We start from the raw sequence: 18399 nt of genomic DNA, 5'->3' as shown, positions 1-18399 counted from the left end.
TTCCAAACTGTCCCTCAAATTGGAATGGCTTTTCAGTTTGATTTCACCAGAGATTTCCTGCATATCACTAACTACCTATCATATCTGAACAAATCTCAGTCTGTTTGAAAGTTACTTGTGTGACAAAAGTGTAATAATTTTCATAATATTTTTCTGGTTTATGGGGGTAGGTATAGTTGGGTCTGTCTGTGTGATTTAATTATGTTTGGAGTCAGGTAGACTACGTGCTTGAATCATCAAAAGAAGCTAGGTACACTTATTGAGTAAACATGGATGCTGGCTTAGCATGTAAGGTGTGAAGGGAATTTGTATTTTCAGATAAATGAAGGGATTTGGATTTCAAATGGATCATAGTCTGTTTACAACTTGCCAGAGAAGCAAGCTAAGGAGTGTGTTTATTTTTCCCAAATGTTACTGACAATGTTGACAACATGAAAGTTTCCATATTATGAGGCAGATATAGTTTCAAAGACATATGGAACAATATAATTTTTAAAAAGAGAGAAACATATATAAAGGAGAACGAAAGGCTATGGGGAGAAAGGCCATGTAAGATCTAACAGAAGTGTGTCTGGTATAGCCTTAATGAAGCCTCCAGCCATTTGTGCATAAGCCTGCTATATAACAAAACTAAAGTTGAGGGGAAGCCATTTGGAATTCCACTGTCAAGTGGGTATTGTGTTAACTTGTTGGTTCTGTCTTAAATCTAAAATTTATTTTGGACTGTTGCCTTAAAAGGGGTGTAACTGGGAGTCAGGTCAAGTAGGAATTTTAGGATTAGTTATAGTAGCAAGTAATTGTAGTCTTATGTATATGCTTGAAATCTTTTATTTTGTTAATAAATATTTTAATGTAATTTTTAAAATCTCTAAAGGTCTTGGTAGATTCATTACTTCTGAATTCAGTGCGCACATCTCGTAATAAATACAAATTGCAAAGCCGTTGTGATAGCGCGACCAGGTTTCCCTCGTGGATTTTGTCCACCTGGCATACATCATCTGCCATGTCACAACACTTGGTCCCTTCTCAAGTTTTCAGACAAATAGTGGCACATTTGTATCAAGTTAAATTTGGGGAAAGTTTTGACCTTTTTTTGAACGCCTTAAGACTGGTGATTGAATTAAGTAAATCTCTTTAAAGCTGAACCAAGGCAGAATCACTTTTCTGTCACCGCCAATGATGTGGCAAATGGCAATACTACAAATCAGATTTTATTCCTCTGGAGCAGTATGGTTGTGATTCAGCAAATGTCTGATAGCTTTGTGCTGGGTATGCAACAACATTGTATAATTATGTCGGAGATTTGAGAAGCTAAATATGTGATCAAGCTCTGAAGTTGAAGGTTGTTCATGAAGGCTTGCAGACCAGATCATATTACTGAATTGACCTCACTAATGTAGAGTAGTTGGGACTTGTTCAGGTCCCAAGAAGAACAAATCTCTAGGGTCCTACAACAGCAGCACAACTGTAGCTGAGACAGCACTGATGGTCATAGAGCTTCTCCCTAATTGTGCTGGTGGGATCATTTGCTGGATGAGGATAGGTGCATTATGCCTGCAAATAGACTTCACATTGCCTATTCTGACAGACCCCTCAAGGTGGAGCAGATCATGGCTTCACTGCCCAAGGTGCCATGATGCCCTACCAGGCCAGAGTTATGCCCCTTTCAAGTTACAACAAAGTCACAACTACTTGGCCTAACTTTAACAGCAACTGACTAACATGCTAAAACCCAGCTAATTCTTCTTAGGCAGTTCCTCGGGGTCGTATATGAATTGCTTCCACTCCTTTTCAAAGGGGTTCTGAAATGGCCGATAAGCGCAATGTGCAATCTGCAGACCCTGCCACCTGCAGGGCAGGTGGTGCTTCAAGGGTCAGGTAGATGAGTTGCTTGAAGGCTTGTGCCCTCTCTCTGATGCCTCAACATTGCTTCTGCAAGTTCCTGACAAAAGTCTCTCAATGTGTTTGGTGCTTTCCCGAATGAACCATCTCTATTTTGGTTGGTCATAAGCTGGGGACTCCCATGAGTCAGTGGGTATGTTTGACCTCTTCAGGGTGAAGCGTTTCCCTTGTCCTCCTGGGAATCTCCTGCCACAACCATGTTCTGAATAGAGCAGTTGCTTTGGGAGTCTGGGGTCAGGTGAATGATTGGCATGTCCTGCCCAGCAGAGCTGGTTTTGATTGGAGCCTCAATGATGGGTGTGTTGACTTGTGAGAGGATGCTGCTGTTGGACTGCCTTTCTTGCCACCAGATTTTGGAAGATCTTGTGAAAACATCACTGATGGCACCCCCAGTATTTTGAGGGGCCTGCTATAGCCCAAGTCTCCGACGTATGTAAGAGCATAAGGATCACTGCGGCCGAGTAAACCATGACCTTTGTCTCCAGCTAATTAGGGGGTTTCTTTTAGACCTGTGTGAGCCTTCCCAATCAGAGAAGGATCTTTAGCTTGAAAATATCTGTGACTGTATAATTTTTGAACTGTGTGTGTTGGGTTATTTGTTGTTGTGTGTGGAATCTGCCCCATAAAATAATAGGGACAATCCATAATAGTGACAGCCTCAGATGATTTTACAGAACAGTTCTTTGAAGTGTAAAGACTGTCTGATTCCATTCTGATTTGTCTGCTCTTTCATCTCTGTTCTGCTGTTAAAGGTGCTTCACCTTCATGAAAATAGCATTTGTAAAGCCTGTTTAACAATAAGTATAAACTACATGCAAGAGGTGTAATAGAAAGTGAAAAGTAAAGTAGTGTGCATGGAGTGACGAACAGTGATAAGAGCTGAGGCCTTCAAGTCCTATGGATAAAGTGAAGATGATGGCAATATGCAACTGACCTTAAAAAACAACTTGAAGGTTGTTGCTATGGAAGTCTGACAACATGTGGAGCTGAAAACGTGATGAAATGACTTGGAAAATTGAATCCGAAATTCTGCACTAGCAATGCAATGAAAAGCATGAGAACCATCACAGAGCTCTAGAAGGCAGCAAAGAAATTTGATAAAAATATAATCTCTCAGTTACAAACTCAAAGGAAAATACAGTTGGAAGATGATTGGGATTCAAAAAAAACTGAACCTTGTCATCTGTGATGACACAAATGTGCTTTAATTTTAAAACATTTTTGGTGCAAAAATTGGTGTAATTTTAGTTGCCAGGAACTGGAATCTGAGGGGACTGGAACTTGAGGTACAACCGAGATACACCAAAGTTACATTTTGTGTTGAATCCTCTCGGTCATTGGCATTGTGAATGATGTAGGACTTTGCTGTGGCCCTCACCATGTGCCATAGGTCCTTTGATATGTAATGTAATGTTCACCTAGCATCCTCCAACTTTGGCAAGGCCTTAATAATGTGAGTCAGTAGGCTTGGGAACCATGGGCTGGAACCTGTGTTTCTGACTATCACTATTTCAACCCTGACTCTTGTAACAATATGAGGGTAATGAATGAAAGCAACACATATACAGGAAGCAGAAGGCTTACCTTGATTGTCCTGATGAGGTCATTTAATTTTTCTTTGGTGCTGCAAAGCTGTCCTGGGAATCAAAGACATGACCTTCCCTCAAAGAGTGCACAGCACATTCTTGGCAGACCTTCAGCCCTGATTTCAAACACCATGGGCAGAAAATTGCAATAGTTGGGCGGGCGCGCGCCTGAGCTGAATGAGTGTAAAATGACACGCGATGATATCAGGCGAGTGTCCCAATGTCATTACGCACCCGCGCATTATTTCAGTCAGTGGGTGCGCGCAGGAGTCGGCAGCACGGCCGCCGATAATTAACAGGCATATTAGGACAATTAAAGTTCTAATTAAATGAAATTTTTTACTGCCCGTCCAACCTTATGATTGGCAGATAGGTGAAAAGGCCAAGCGGCCTTTTGATTTTTTGCGAAACTTCATCCATGTGTGGGATGAGGTTTTGAACAGTGATTAAAAAATAAATAAAACTTTTTCAAACTAATTTCTAACATGCTCCTGCTCATGGGACAGAGTCCCACGAGGGACATGTTATTAACATTTTTAAATTCTTTATTTTTTATTTTCAAAAATTTTCAGCTCGCTGAGCATGCGCACACTTTTGGGCTCTTCCTGCCCCCACCCCAGCAGGGCTGCAGCACGGGTTGCATGCTAGCTGCCCATTAATTGGTCAGCCAGCGTGAAATGCATGTTGGGACCCTGATTGCGGGCAGCGATTGGCTTCACAACTGGTCCCAGGCCCGCCCACCTCGCCTGCCCAACGAGGGCAAAATTCTGCCCCATGTTTCACTTTTTCCCAATCTCTTTAGGAGGACATGCTGGCCTAGATCCCAGAGGTTTTCCACTTGTTTCTTCAATTTGGTTGCCATCCTTGTTCCCTGTATTGCCTGCTTCCTCCAGCACTGCATTTCCCCTTGAAGCAAAAGCACATTTTAACTCCTTCTGCTTTATCCTGTCTCTGGCTTCTTCTCCAAGTATTTTCCAGCTCCACTCCCAATCCCTCAGCTCCCTATAACTCTGCCCCTTCACTTGCCCTCTGCAGGTATTTTCTAGCTACTTTCCATTCATGGAAAATTTGGGATCTTGATTCTGAAACTGCATTATTTTCTGCTCCACTGGTTTGTTAGATATATTGTAGGTAAGTTGTGTTTAGATCGCATGCACAGCTCCGCTTATATAAATTTAGATGAACCTACAATTTTTGTGGGGTTAACTACCTGAATGTGGACAGAAGTCCCACTCTGCTATAGTTGTGCTGTTGAAATTTCAGGACCCAAATCTGTTTTATACTTTATTGAAGGCATTGTTTAAAGTAAATAATACACACTTTTACAGAATGGTAGAGTGTTCTGGAGTAGCATGTTTAGCAGCCGTGGAGATAGAAGGTTATAACAAGACCTCCAGTTTGTCATCATTAGGTACAGACAGCATTGGGCATGTCTCTGACATCCCAAAGTCAGTAATCCCTCCCCTCCAAACCTCACTATCTGGGCTCACCTTTGAGGAATTGTTATTTGGCTGGTACATGAAGAGATGGTCAGTGCCCAGCACCTTTTGGTGAAGAGAAAATCATATGGTAATGGTTCCTGAATTAAGTTATTTGGAACTTCATATGGGATCTCTGCTTGATTCATTCCTTGCATAACCTTTCACATTATATCTAATGTTTGCCTATGTAAAGTAGAAACACCATTTCAAAATTAAACCTTGTGTGGGTGTGTCTGTCTTTAAAATGTTGCATGTCCCAAACCCACACTATTGTAAATTCCGTCTATTTCCAACTCTTAGTGTTCTTCACAATTTTTTCATTACAGGTCCTCTTTGCTTTAAACCAAACTCTACTGCAACATGAGAGCCTCCGAGCAGGCAGTTTGCAGGCCCCTTACACAACAGAGGACCTCATCAAACATTACAACTGTGGGGACTTAAATGCTGTCATCTTCAATCACGATACTTCCCAAGTAAGGAACTGTAGCTGTTATTTTGTTGACATTTTCAATCTTGTCAAAATGAGTGCAGAGAAAGGGTCAATTGAAATGGAAAAAAAAAAGTTCCAGGTTATTTAAAAAATTTTATAGCAGCTAATTGCAAGAATGGCTAAATATAGAAGCCTGTCAAATCAGTTTGCATTTCCTTTTGTACCTACTTTGAATTGAATCATAATCTTTTGGCTCATATCACGCTAGCTTAATGAAGCAAACTCATGTAAACCATAGGCTGTTGTCGACGTGGCTGCTGTGCCCCTCAATGTGCACACGTCATTATAGTTAATGAAACTAATGTGAAGTTGGCACTGGACGAATCCTCAGAAATTTGTTGTTTTACAATAATATTTACACGGTTTCAGAGAAATTGGACAACAGCCTAACAAACGTTACATGAGTTAGTGGAGCCTGGCCAAACCAGCGTGGTTTCTGATTAGATTACTGTATGCTCTGGCACTGCACTATGGCTTTAATGCTTGCTGTCAGTTGCAATTTAGAAGCACGCCTCAAATCCTTTGAAGACTGTGGAAAAGTTTTGTTTATGTCACTATTATTTTTTTAAAAGATAACATTAATTCTTTTTCTTCATGAAAAGTTTGTTAATGGTCTTTTGTAGCCTATAATTATAAAATAATTATTCCTGTTGGACACTCAGATATAGTTCAGTAGACTGCATTAGTCCTATTCCTGAATCTTTTGGTGAAAGTTCTCAAAAATACACATTTTCCGTAATTTTTTGCCCCTCTGCTCATACAGTTATAAGAAGCTGCAAATATTTTCTTTTTAAGAAGCAGAGAGGAAGGAAATCTGGAGAAAGCTGTAGCTAAGATGCTGAATTGTTGTGAATAGGAGGTTGTCACTATTTGGTCTGTATGGTGCAACAGGAAAGGCTTCCCCAGAGCTTGCAATTCAGCTACTGTTCCATGTAAGCCCATTGCAACACAATCTGAAATCTGCCGACTTCTCAAGCAAAATCTCCTGCCAGTTGCTTTAGCAACTTGTAAGACTCTACATTTTAAATAATATTTGTAGAAGCAAATCATATTCCACTGACAATCCTCCCTTCCTTTCAGGTTTGCGAATTGTTTCCGAAGTAGTTAGTGGAAAATATTAGTGGGTAAGAGCCTGTTTTATGATCAGATCTGCCAGGTTTATATTTTCACAAGCCTTTTGAATTTACAATGCCGTGTTTTCATCAGTTTTCTGGCTCTGCATCTGATGCAATTTTTTCAACTGTGATTGATTGCAGATGAATTTGAATCTTTAAATTAAAATCCCTCTGCAATCCCGTCACCATTGTAACACTGAACACCAAGGACGAACAGGTGCTATAATGTCCAGAGTTGCTATGACACAAATGACTGAAAATACATTGGCTGAGGTGTTTTCTGCATGGCCAGGATTTTCAGCTCAGCATGCAGGATCGCACGCCTAAAACGCTGAGCATGAAATAGCGAGCGATGATATCCGGTGAGCTTCCCGACGTCATTGCGCACTGGATCGGTGGGCGCACGTGAGAGTTGGCAGCATGTTCACCAACAATTAAGAGACCTTTTAAGGCCCTTAAGCAGCTAATTAAGTAGAATTTTTCACTGCCCATCCAACCTTACGGTTGACAGCCAGGCAAATAGGCCAAGTGGCCTCTGCATTTTTTGCAAAACTTCATCCACGGGCGGGATGAGGTTTCCAACAATGAATTTAAAAAATACAATAAAATTTTTAAAAACTGATTTATAACATGTCCCTCTTCATGTGACTGAGTCACATGTGGGGACATTTTATATTATTAGTGAAATCTTCATTTTTCATTTTAAAAATCTTCAGCTCCCTGAGGCAGCTCTGTGCCTTTAGGGAGCTTTCAGTGAGTGCACCCCTGTGCATGCACAAACTTCAGTACCCGCCTCCTCCTCCCCCCCACCCCCCCACCCTGGCAGCGCTGAGGCTCTCAGTGCGCGTCTCATGCTGGCTGGCCGTTAATTGGACAGTGAGATTGCAGTCAGGGCCTGATCGTGGACGGCCGACCATTTCGTGGCCGCTCCTGGGTCCGCCTGATGAGGGGAAAATCCTGCTCCATGATAGGTCCGTCCAGATAGTAGGCAATTGAGCAAGGACTAGAGGAAATCAGAACATGAAGCCAAAATGGTCGTGGATGCATTTCACCCCCTACCCATGTCTTCCTCAGTTCCACTGAAAAGTCATTAGAGGGAAGTTGGGGAATTTGGCTACGTTGTCTGGAAACAGTGCCTTTGCCAATCATATCGACACCAACATTTTGTTGTTATGCAAAGGCACTCAGGCCAGCATTAAAGTATGACTGAGTGACTCATGAGCCTCAGGAGAATTTTATCAGCCTGCAGGAAGAGGGATCACAGCAGAGGTTGGAGCAATGGGTAAAATCAGAGGGAGTCATGGTTTCATGTCCTGCTGTCAGGGAATTCTACTGAAGTGGGACCCACTTCAGACAGACTTCCCACCACAAGGAGGCAGGAAGCAAACTTAAATGCCCAGTAAAGACCATTTTACCAGGCCATCAGCATTTTGCCAAAAGCAGATTGAACCCCCACCTTTTCAGCTGAACGCAGATCTCCCAGCAGCAGCAAGTTTTTTTTATTCCAAGAGAGGGCCATGGGCAGTTAAGGCAGCCCCAGTGACTCCAGTCATTACCTCAGGGGTATTTCCCTCCATCAATATAATTCTTATGTTCTTTTTAAAACCATCTTTGGCCTACCTGGATAGGCTCAAGTCCCCTGCCTTCGTCAACAGTTCCTGGTGACACTGCTGCACTGCTGGCCATCTGATTGCTCCCGCCACCACCCACCCACCCCACCCTTATCCATGAGCTGCCTCCTGTGAGGTCAAGGAGAAATCCCGCCAGCCAGCCATGCGCGTTGCTGACACACAATTCCGGGCACTGTTGCGACCTTGACCTTTTTGGGAAAACTCTACAAATTATAGGCGAGGGATTTTCAGTCAGCGTGCAGGGCCGGGCCCGACACTGCAGTGCGTAAAATGACGCGTGATGAAGTCGGGCATGCATCCCGATGACATTGCGCTGTCTCGAGATGTTTCGATCAGCGGGCACGCGCCAAAGTCGGATGCGTGCCCACTGATAACTGATAGGCCTATGAAGGCCTTAACAAATTAATTAATGTCATTGTTTACGCTGCCCGTCCAACCTTATAGAAGCCTGATCCACGAATGGGATAAGGTTTCCTAAAGCTTTTACAAATGAGGTAAAAAGTTTTTCAGAAAAATAAAAACATGTCCCATCTCATGTGACACAGTCACATGAGGAGATATGTTTTAATAAATTTTTATTACATTTATTTATGTTTTTCAAAAGCGCTTCAACCTCCCTGAGGCAGCTCTGTGCCTCAGGGAGATTGAAACGCCCTTTCACATGCATGCATGAAAGAGCGCTTGCCCTGACTCTCCCTCCTCCCCCCGCTCGCACAGGTAGCACTGAGCGCTACCGCTTGCGTCTTACGCTGGGTGGGCCTTAATTGGCCTGCCCGCGTAAAATGGTAGCACGGAGCCGATCCCGGGCGGCGCTTAGCTCCACAACCACTCCCGCCGAGCCCGCCCGAAGCAGGAAAAATTGTGGCCATAATCCCACTGTTTTCTATGATTTGTTTCGTATATGCCATTCATTTAACCTATCTTTTTGAGATAAATCAGATCCCCACTTTCACAGCTACATTCATGGAATTTTGTTTCTCTCTCCCTAAATGACCCTCTCTGCCTTCCCTGTCCTGGGGTGCAGCTCTCCAGGCAGTGGCTACAGGCTGGTAACTTGTGTGGACATTCTTCACTCGTGAGCCAGGACAGTGAGTGCTAACAGACTCTTAACTCAACGGCAGGGGTGAGGGGTATTCAGTAACAGCTGAGCCTGACACAATTCATACAGATGTAATTTTCAGGAGCGGGAAAATTGTGACTGATTGTTTTTTTCCCCTTGCTGCAGCAGCGATACTGAGCCCAGTATCAGTGACCAAAGCTAGTTCAATGTGTGCAGTTATTGAAGCCTAGATTTTCATTCCCGAGGCGGCTAGCAGGAGTTTGGAAAATCACAGGCTCTGCCTGCCTACCTCGGGAGAATGTGCCGCATAGGCAGGACTTGCATTGTGGGGGATGGGTACAGGCCAACCAACCCGGAAAGGAGTTCAGAGTCAGCCGGGGTGGGTTGTTTAAAACTGAACCAATTAAAATAAAAACAGAAAGGACCTCCAGCCCTCACCCCCATCACCCCCTCAACCAACACATACTCCATTTTCCATCATGCCACCTCATGCCGCCCCACCTACCCCAATGGCCCCTCGTGTACCCCACACCAAGGTATGCTCCCCAGCTATCACCTATGGCTCATCATGCCCCCATGCTAAGCTAAGGTACTTCCATGCCCATTCACCCACCATACACTCTATAGAACTACTTAACCCTATAGTGAAATTAGGTTGTGTAAAAAAGCTTTAAAAAAATTCATTAATTGACAACTTTCCACTTTCTTAAAAAACACTCCTTTTTATTAAGGGCAACAAAAGTGTCAATCATCCAGACTCTTTTCAGTATAGTATTTGAAAAATGGTTACTTCAGAGAACCTATAGAACCACCCCTAGCAACTTGTCAGTGCCTTGAAGAAATATAAAATTTCAATAGCTGAAACTGCAAGCACTTGAAACTTTTTAAGCTAGTGAAAATAAACATTGGCCAGGATTTTGCCCTCATTGGGCAGGCTCAGCGGGGGTTAGTGGGAGTGGCCGTGAAGGCGACCACCACCCATGATTGGGCCCCAACTGCGATTTTAAGTTGGCGGGCCGATTAAGGCCTGTACAGTGTGAAAAGTGTGCTGCAGCGCTCGGTGCTGCCTGGGTCGGAGTGGGAGGAGGGCGGGTGCATGAGTGCGTGCATTGAAAGCTCCCTGGAGTAGATCCAAGAGGCCAAATGGCCTACTCCTGCTCCTAAATTATATGTTCACATGTAAATCCATTTGCCTTTTGAAACACCCGCAATGGGGCCGGCAAGGTTGGGAGTAAAGAGTGTGGGTTTTTGACCCAACTAGCCCATACCCTTTAAAAGCACCCTTGAAAACCAGAAACCCCAGAAATCGGGTTATGAATCTCGGAATTGGGTCCCGACTGCCATTTTTAAAGGGCTCCTGAGTCATCCTGACTCGGTGAAAATCCAGGCCTGAGAGTAGGACTTCCTTTTTTATCATTCCAGACAGTGCATTTTTCTGTTGGGTCCTGAAGAGAGCTTGTACTAGAACTTCAGTTTGCTCTATTTTATTTATATTCAATTAACAACACTAGAAAACTAGAAAAATAGGACTCATTTGGGGGGGTGGGGGCAGAAAAATGGCAGTGATCCTTTTTGTGTGTCTATCTATATATGTGTTTATGTGCAAACTTTGTTTGATGACAGGATTAGGCTTGGGTACAATACCACCAAAGCCCTGTACCCTACCCATGTAGATAGCCTGCTGATTTGGCTTGCACTTAAATAATGGGCACTTGGGCAGGGCACCATAGGGTATAGATCCTCTTCGAAGTTCAAGCAAAAAGCCAACATCAAAAGGGTGGAACAATATTAACAAAATAAACCTCTCCAATTGGCAGACAAAGCCAACTTTCAGGAATAACTCAGAACGTGCTGCTTTTCCCAGACAGCTAGATGATCAGAAGTAAAAGTAAAAGAATTAAGAGGCCATTTTAAAGAGATAGTCACAGTTGATCACCTCAGTAGTAAAATAGTTAAGTATCTAAAGACTATAGATCTAAAGTTATTATTTGGAAAACTAGGAACAAAATATGTTGACACTTGGCACATGTTAAACGTACACTTGTGCTACATATCCAGGGTAGTGCGATATTATTGAAAATAACCTGTAGCTGCAGTGACTCTTCACCATCTTCCATTTTTATTTTCATAGTAAGTTATAATGTTCAACTGCCTTTCCCTTGCAAATATTTTTATTTCATTACAGCAATATAATTAATGGGAATATACACCATTGAAATGAAATATTGACAAGAATCAATGCTGTATATTTAAAATGGTTCCTTTAAAGCTGGTCACGAGGCTCTGGAATTGAGGTTTGTTTTACCAAGAAGATTAGTAGGGAAGATCATTGTTGAAGAGAATGCCGATTGGTTATTTTGCATAGCAAGTGTATTCAGTCCTGTGACCCAGTTCTCCATGTTATCTGACTCATTAGAGCTGAACCCTTTAGTTTACCCTTCCTGCTGGCAGAAACAGTTGATCTGCCAGATTACAGGAATTTTGGGCAGAATTTTGCCCTCAGTGGGTGGGCCCAGGAGCGGTCAGGAAGCCAATCATCACCTGCGATCGGACCCGGACCACGATTTCACACTGGCTGGCCCAGCCAATTAATGGCCAGCCAGTGTGAATTGCACGCTGCAGCGCCGCCAGGGTGGGGGTGGGAGAAGTGCGAGTGCGTAAGTTCACGCAGTAAAAGCTCCCTGAGGCACAGAACTGCCTCAAGGAGCTGAAGATTTTGAAACATAAAAATAAATAATTTTAAAATAATGAAACCATATCCCCTCACGTGATTCTGTCACATGAGCAGGGACATGTTAAGCATGAGTGCAAAAAGTTTTTATTTTTATTAATCACTGGATGAAACCTCATCCTGCGCATGGATGAGGTTCCGTTAAGAATGCAAAGGCCACCTGGCTGTTTCACCCGCCCGCCAACCAAAAGGTTGGGCGGGCAGCAAAAAATTCCAAACACTTAGTTGAGTAAGGGCCTTAATAGGCCGCTTAATTGTTGGCGGGCGTGCGGCCGACTCCTGCGCGCTCCAGCTGACCGAAATATCGTGCAAGTGCGCGATGTCGGAACGCTCACCTGATGTCTTTGTGCGTCATTTTACGCTCATTCAGGTTGGGTTGGGCACGCGCCTGCCCAACAAGTGCAATATCCTGCCCTTAGAAGAGATCACAGGCAGTGAAGATTGCTAGCTATCTCAGCAGCCATATACTAGATTGAAAGATTCCTCCTGCTCCCAGCAGCATTACTTTCCCCAATTGAGACCTGTGGTTAGCTGAATTTCTTGGGAAGGGCCCAACTGAAGCAGGAAGGCACATCTTGCTAAGAAATCTGGCATCAGTATTTGTGATTTCTTTATAATTTCCATAAGGTCTACCAGGGATAAATGTTTTTTCCTTAATAACGCTCACCTTGCATTATTTGTCTGTTGCTCTCAGCTAGGACTGGAAGAAAGAAAGAATATTACTATCAACACTTGCTTAATCCACCTTTGAGGAATTGACTGACCCTGTTTATACACAGCAAGTCTGAAAATGATAGCACCCCTGTTTCCCCCTTCCCCATAGATTCTCAGATCCTGTTTCAGTATTTGGCAGGCTTTCTCTCACTCCTTCCCCTTAATAGTATACATCTGGTAACTACATTTGCTGCACCCTCCAACCCAACCACTCACCTGAGTTCTGTTATTGTTGTCTCTCCCTTACCAAAATGGCAAAGGCAAACAGGCAACAGAGATAAATCACAAGAGCAAGTGGGAGAAAAAATAGGAAAGTGAAAGACGACAGCAGTAAGGAGGGTATGTGTGGAATTTTACAGCTTCCCTGTTAGCACATAAGAGGGCAGGGTGGGGCATGTAAAATAAAACAGGTGGCTAGCCCACTGCCTTCCTGCCCAACCCTGAGCGCTCTCCCATATTGCGGTGGCAGCTAGCCCAACCACCCTTCGGCCTATTGAGGCCCTTATGTTGCCAAGTAAAGGCCACTTAAGGACCCCTTTCTGCCTTTGTCACCATAATACAGTGTGTGGAGGAAGGTGGAAGGAAAATGGCCTACCTACTACATTCCCAGCTTGAGATTAAAGGAAAGGGGATACTTCCTTTGGGGGGAGCTGTGCCCTTCAGGCGGTGAACAATATGCCTCCTATAAAATTCAGCCCAAGGGGAGGCGATGGTGTAGTGGTATTGTTACTGGACTAGTAATCCAGAGACCCAGCGTAATGCTCTGGGGACCTGGGTTCAAATCTCACCATAGCAGATGGTGGATAGACTTTTAATTTTATTAAAAGTCTAATGATGATTTGTTATAACTGGTTCCAGAGAAGGAAATCTGTCGTCCTTACCTGGTCTGGCCTACATATGACTCCAGATGATTCTTAAATGTCCTCTGAAATGACCCAGCAAGCCATTCAGTTGTAACACACTGCTACAAAGTTGCAAAAAAGGAATGAAACCAGATGGACCACATTGCATCAACCTAGGCACTGGAAATGACAATGGCATCTGGGGACTGCCAAAATTGAGAGAGTTGTTTCACAGACTAGTAAAGCAACAGTCTGACATAGTCATCCTCATGGAATCACACCTTACAGAAAATGTCCCAGATTCCACCACCACTATCCCTGGGTATGTCCTGTCCCACCGGCAGGACAGATCCAGCAGAGGTGGTGGCACAGTGGTATACAGTTGGGAGGGAGTTGCCAAACAGGGGCAAGAAAACCTCCTGCTGATTACCATGTACTGCTCTCCCTCAGCTGATGAATCAGCGCTCCTCCATGTTGAACATCACTTGGAGGAAGCACTCAGGATGGCAAGGGTGCAGAATGTACTCTGGGACTTCAATGTCCATCACCAAGAGTGGCTTGGTAGCACCGCTGCTGACTGAGCTGGCTGAGTCCTAAATGACATAGCTGCTAGACCGGGTCTGTGGCAGGTGGTGAGGGAACCAACAAGAGGGAAAAACATACTTGACCTCATCCTCACCATCCTCCCTGCCACAGGTGCATCTGTCCATGACAGTATCGGTAGGAGTGACCACCGCACAGTTAATGTGGAGATGAAGTCCTGCCTTCACATTGAGGATGCCCTCCATCGTGTTGTGTGGTACTACCACTGTGCTAAATGGGACAGATTTTGAACAAATCAAACAATTCAAGACTGGGCAACCATGAGGCGCTGTGGACCATCAGCAGCAGCAGAATTGTACTCGAAAGCAATCTGTAACCTCATGGCTCAGCATATCCTCCACTCTACCATTACCATCAAGCTGGTGGATCAACCCTGGTTCAATGAAGGGTGCAGGAGGGCATGCCAGGAGCAGCAGTAGGCATAACTGAAAATGAGTTGTCAACCTGATAAAGCTATAACACAGGACTACTTGCATGCCAGACAACATAAGCAGTAACTGATAGGCAGAGCTAAGCGATCCCACAACCAATGGATCAGATCTAAGCTCTGCAGTCCTGCCACATCCAGTCGTGAATGGTGGTGGACAATTAAACAACTCACTGGAGTAGATGGCTCCACAAATATCCCCATCCTCAATGATGGAGGAGCCCAGCACATCAGTGCAAAAGATAAGGCTGAAGCATTTGCAATAATCTTGAGCCAGAAGTGCCGAGTGGATGATCCATCTCAGCCTCTTCTGGAGGTCTCCAGCATCACAGATGCCAGTCTTCAGCTAATTCAATTCGCTCCACATAATATCAAGAAATGGCTGAAGGCACTGGATACTGCAAAGGCTATGGGCTCTGACAATATTCTGGTAATAGTAATGAAGGCTTGTGCTCCAGAACTTGCTGTGCCCCTAGTCAAGCTGTTCCAGTACAGCTACAACACTGGCATCTGCCCAGCTATGTGGAAAATTGTCCAGGTATGTCCTGTACACAAAAAGTAGGACAGATCCAACCTGGCCAATTACCGCCCCATCAGTCTATTCTCGATCTTCAGTAAAGTAATAAAAGGAGTCATCAACAGTGCTATCAAGTGGCACTTACTTAGCAATAACCTGCTCACTGTCCGCTTGATTAGCATCACATCCATAAACATTCACTCCCTCCACCACTGATTCACAGTGACAGCAGTGTGTACCATCTACAAGATGCACTGCAGGAATTCACCAAGGCTCCTTAGACAGCACCTTCCAAACCATTGACCAGTATCATCTGGAAGGACAAGGGCAGCAGATAGATGGGAACACCACCACCTGGAAGTTCTCCTCCAAGCTACTCACCATCCTGACTTGGAATCATATCGCCATTCCTTCACTGTTGCTGGGTCAAAATCCTGGAACTCCCTTCCTAACAGCACTGTGGGTGTACCTACACCACATGGACTGCAGCAGTTCAAGAAGGCACTTCACCACTATCTTCTCAAGGGTAACCAGACATGATCAATGAATACTGGCCTAGCCAGCAATGCCCACATCCCATTAATGAATTTTTAAAAAATCCAATCTGGCCAATTGCTGCCCCATCAGACTACTCTCAATCATCAGCAAAGTGATGGATGTGTCATCACAAGTGCTCTCAATTGGCACTTACTTACCAATGACCTGCTGAAGGATGTCCAATAGAGCTCTGTGGAAATCACTCATTTCCAGACCTCATTACAGCCTTGATTCAACCATGGACAAAACAGCTGAATTCCAGATTTAAGGTGAGACTGACTACCTTAACATCAATGAATCATTTAACCGAAAGTGGCATCAAGTGGTGCTAATAAAATTGAAATCAGTGGGTATCAGGAAGAAACTACAGGAGTCGTATCTAGTATACCTAGCACTGGGGTCCTGTTATCTCACGCACAGGATATTGTTGCAGGAGTTCCTCAGGGCAATATTCTAGGCTCAACCATCTTCGGCTGCTTCATCAATGATTTCCCTCCACAACAATATTAGAAGTTAGGATGTTCATTGATGATTGCACAGTATTCAGTTGAGTTCACATCTACTCAGACAATGAAGCAGTCCGTGCCTACATCCATCAAGGCCTGGACAACATTCAGGCTGGGGCTGCTAAGTGGCAAGCAACAATTGCACCACAAAATACCAGTCAATGACCATTTCTAACAATGTTCCCTTGACATTAAACAGCATTACCTCCAACATCAACATCCTGGAGGTCACCATTGAGCAAAGGTTTAACTGATGAGACAATGGCTATATTGCGGCTACAAGAACAGGTTAGAGGCTGGGAATTGTATGGCAAATCTCTCACCTCCTAACTCCCACAAGTCAGGAGTCTGATTGAATAGTGTCCATTTGCTTGGATGAGAGCAGCTCCAACAACACTCAGGAAGCTTGATTAGCATCCCATCAACCACCTTAAATATTCAATCTCTTCGCCACTGGTGTACCATGGCTGCAGTGTGAACCATCGACAAGATGCAGTGCAGCAACTCACCAAGGCTTTTCCAACAATACTTTCCAAACCCGCAACCTCTGCCACCTAAATGAACAAGGGCAGTAGAGGTATGGGAACCCAGCCACCTGCAAGTACTCCTCCAAGCCACACACCATCCTCACTTGTAAGTATATCATGGTTCCGTCACTGTCACTGGGTCAAAATCCTGGAATTCCCTACCTAACAGCATTGGGTGCACCTGCACTCCATGGACTGCCGTGGTTCAAGTAGGCACATCACTGCCATCTTCTCAAGGGCAATTAGGGATGGGCAATAAGTACTGGTGTTGCCAGCAATGCTCACCTCCCATGAAAGGATTTTTAAAAAATCCAACCGAATGATCTTTCTGATGTGGCATCCATTTCTTTACTCCTATCCTTGCAAAACATTGCATAGTTTCATTAGTTAAAGGTACAAAACAGATTCCAGATTTGATAGTGTGAGACTTTGTGATACAGTGGTAAATAATGGTGGGGCAATGTGGAAATGGTCACTTCAAAGTTGATGGCTCATTATATGAGGCAGGGTCCAAGCTGTTGGAATAGATTAACCTTTATTATTGTTTTGAATTTACTGCACTTACTGAATTCTGAATCTTTCCTGGCTGAATATTCCCCTACAGATTCCAAACAGTATCCATCAGGAAGATGATGTGGTGGATGTTTGTACTATGTGGGGGCGGGGGGTGGTTTGCTTTGTTGGGTAAATGTCCATAGTGAGTGAAATATTGTACAGCAAGTTTTGGTATTGAAGCTTATACATACTGAGTAATTCCAGCTTATTGTAAGATCAGAAAAATGGCCAATGCTGGTAAATGTGATTGCCCTTGGGCCAGTGGGTTGGTGCAAGAGTGTTTTTATTCTTTTAGTTAATTATTTTAAGTGCCCTATGATGGTTTTACTAATTGGTTTTCCCCAAGAGGTGGTGTAACATTAAAGAAGCTTGCGTTTAATAGGTAGCTACTTAAACATTTATAGCCCATTTAATTGTCTAGAGCTGCAAAAATGCTACCTTCATACTATGCTACATTTGGTGTTTGGGTTCAATTACAGTGAAATTGAGTTCCTACAGAACAAAATGATTCTAAAATGTTGTGGAAACATAATAGGACCATTTAAATTAACTTGTCAAAACACTATGGACACATTTATTGTCAACGATTTGTCATTTTCTGTACGTAAAGCAATATTTTAAATGACTTGGTTGTCTGATTTGTAACCTTGGATGCTGCCAAAGTAATGACTGTTCAGTGGGCTAGATTAGTGCTTTTGGCATATTGAGGCGAAATGAATGATACTGTTATAACACGGTGTTCCTTGGAAGGAAAGGTCTTTCTGATGTTTTAACAGAAAACTGAAAAGTACATTTTATTTATTATTTTTTATATATCATAAAGTAGTGATTTCATGAGGTTGAGTAAACCTGAACTTATCCCAAGCCGACCCAGTTGGCTGTAACACTGGAACACCGCATGACTTCTAGCTAGAATTATTGAGTATGAATCACAGTCTCTATTGCCATCCATACATTTAACTGTCCTCAGAGAGTGAGTTCAGAGGCAGCTTGGGGGGCCTTTGAAGCCTACAGCTGGGAAACTGGGAGCTTTTTGGGGAGTGGGGGCGGGGGGCTGAATAGGCAGAAATATTTCAACAAAACATACTGTTTTGAAATAATGCTGCAGCATAGTGAATTTGCAGGAAATGATCCCTTTCATAGCCAGACCATGCCTTCTGTGAAACAGAGCTTTA

The 18399-nt window shown here is 43.7% G+C and overlaps 1 protein-coding gene across 2 annotated transcripts in view; it reads left to right on the top strand.

The window, feature by feature from the left end:
- The window catches only part of trabd2b (TraB domain containing 2B), a 472589-nt gene that overhangs the window by 218241 nt on the left and 235949 nt on the right, over positions 1-18399 (top strand). Inside the window, exon 3 of one of the 2 annotated variants that reach the window (XM_041208659.1) lies at positions 5296-5442. The exons of the other annotated variant lie outside the window; for it this stretch is intronic. Within the exon in view, the coding sequence (XP_041064593.1) occupies positions 5296-5442 (147 nt within the window). The remainder of the gene's footprint in view (positions 1-5295; positions 5443-18399) is intronic. 2 annotated transcript variants of the gene reach the window in all.

The sequence above is a fragment of the Carcharodon carcharias genome, chromosome 16, assembly GCF_017639515.1.
Source record: "Carcharodon carcharias isolate sCarCar2 chromosome 16, sCarCar2.pri, whole genome shotgun sequence".
Taxonomy (NCBI): domain Eukaryota; kingdom Metazoa; phylum Chordata; class Chondrichthyes; order Lamniformes; family Lamnidae; genus Carcharodon; species Carcharodon carcharias.
The sequence above is the reverse complement of the archived record's forward strand: the minus strand, read 5'-3'. Positions and strand labels throughout refer to the sequence as shown.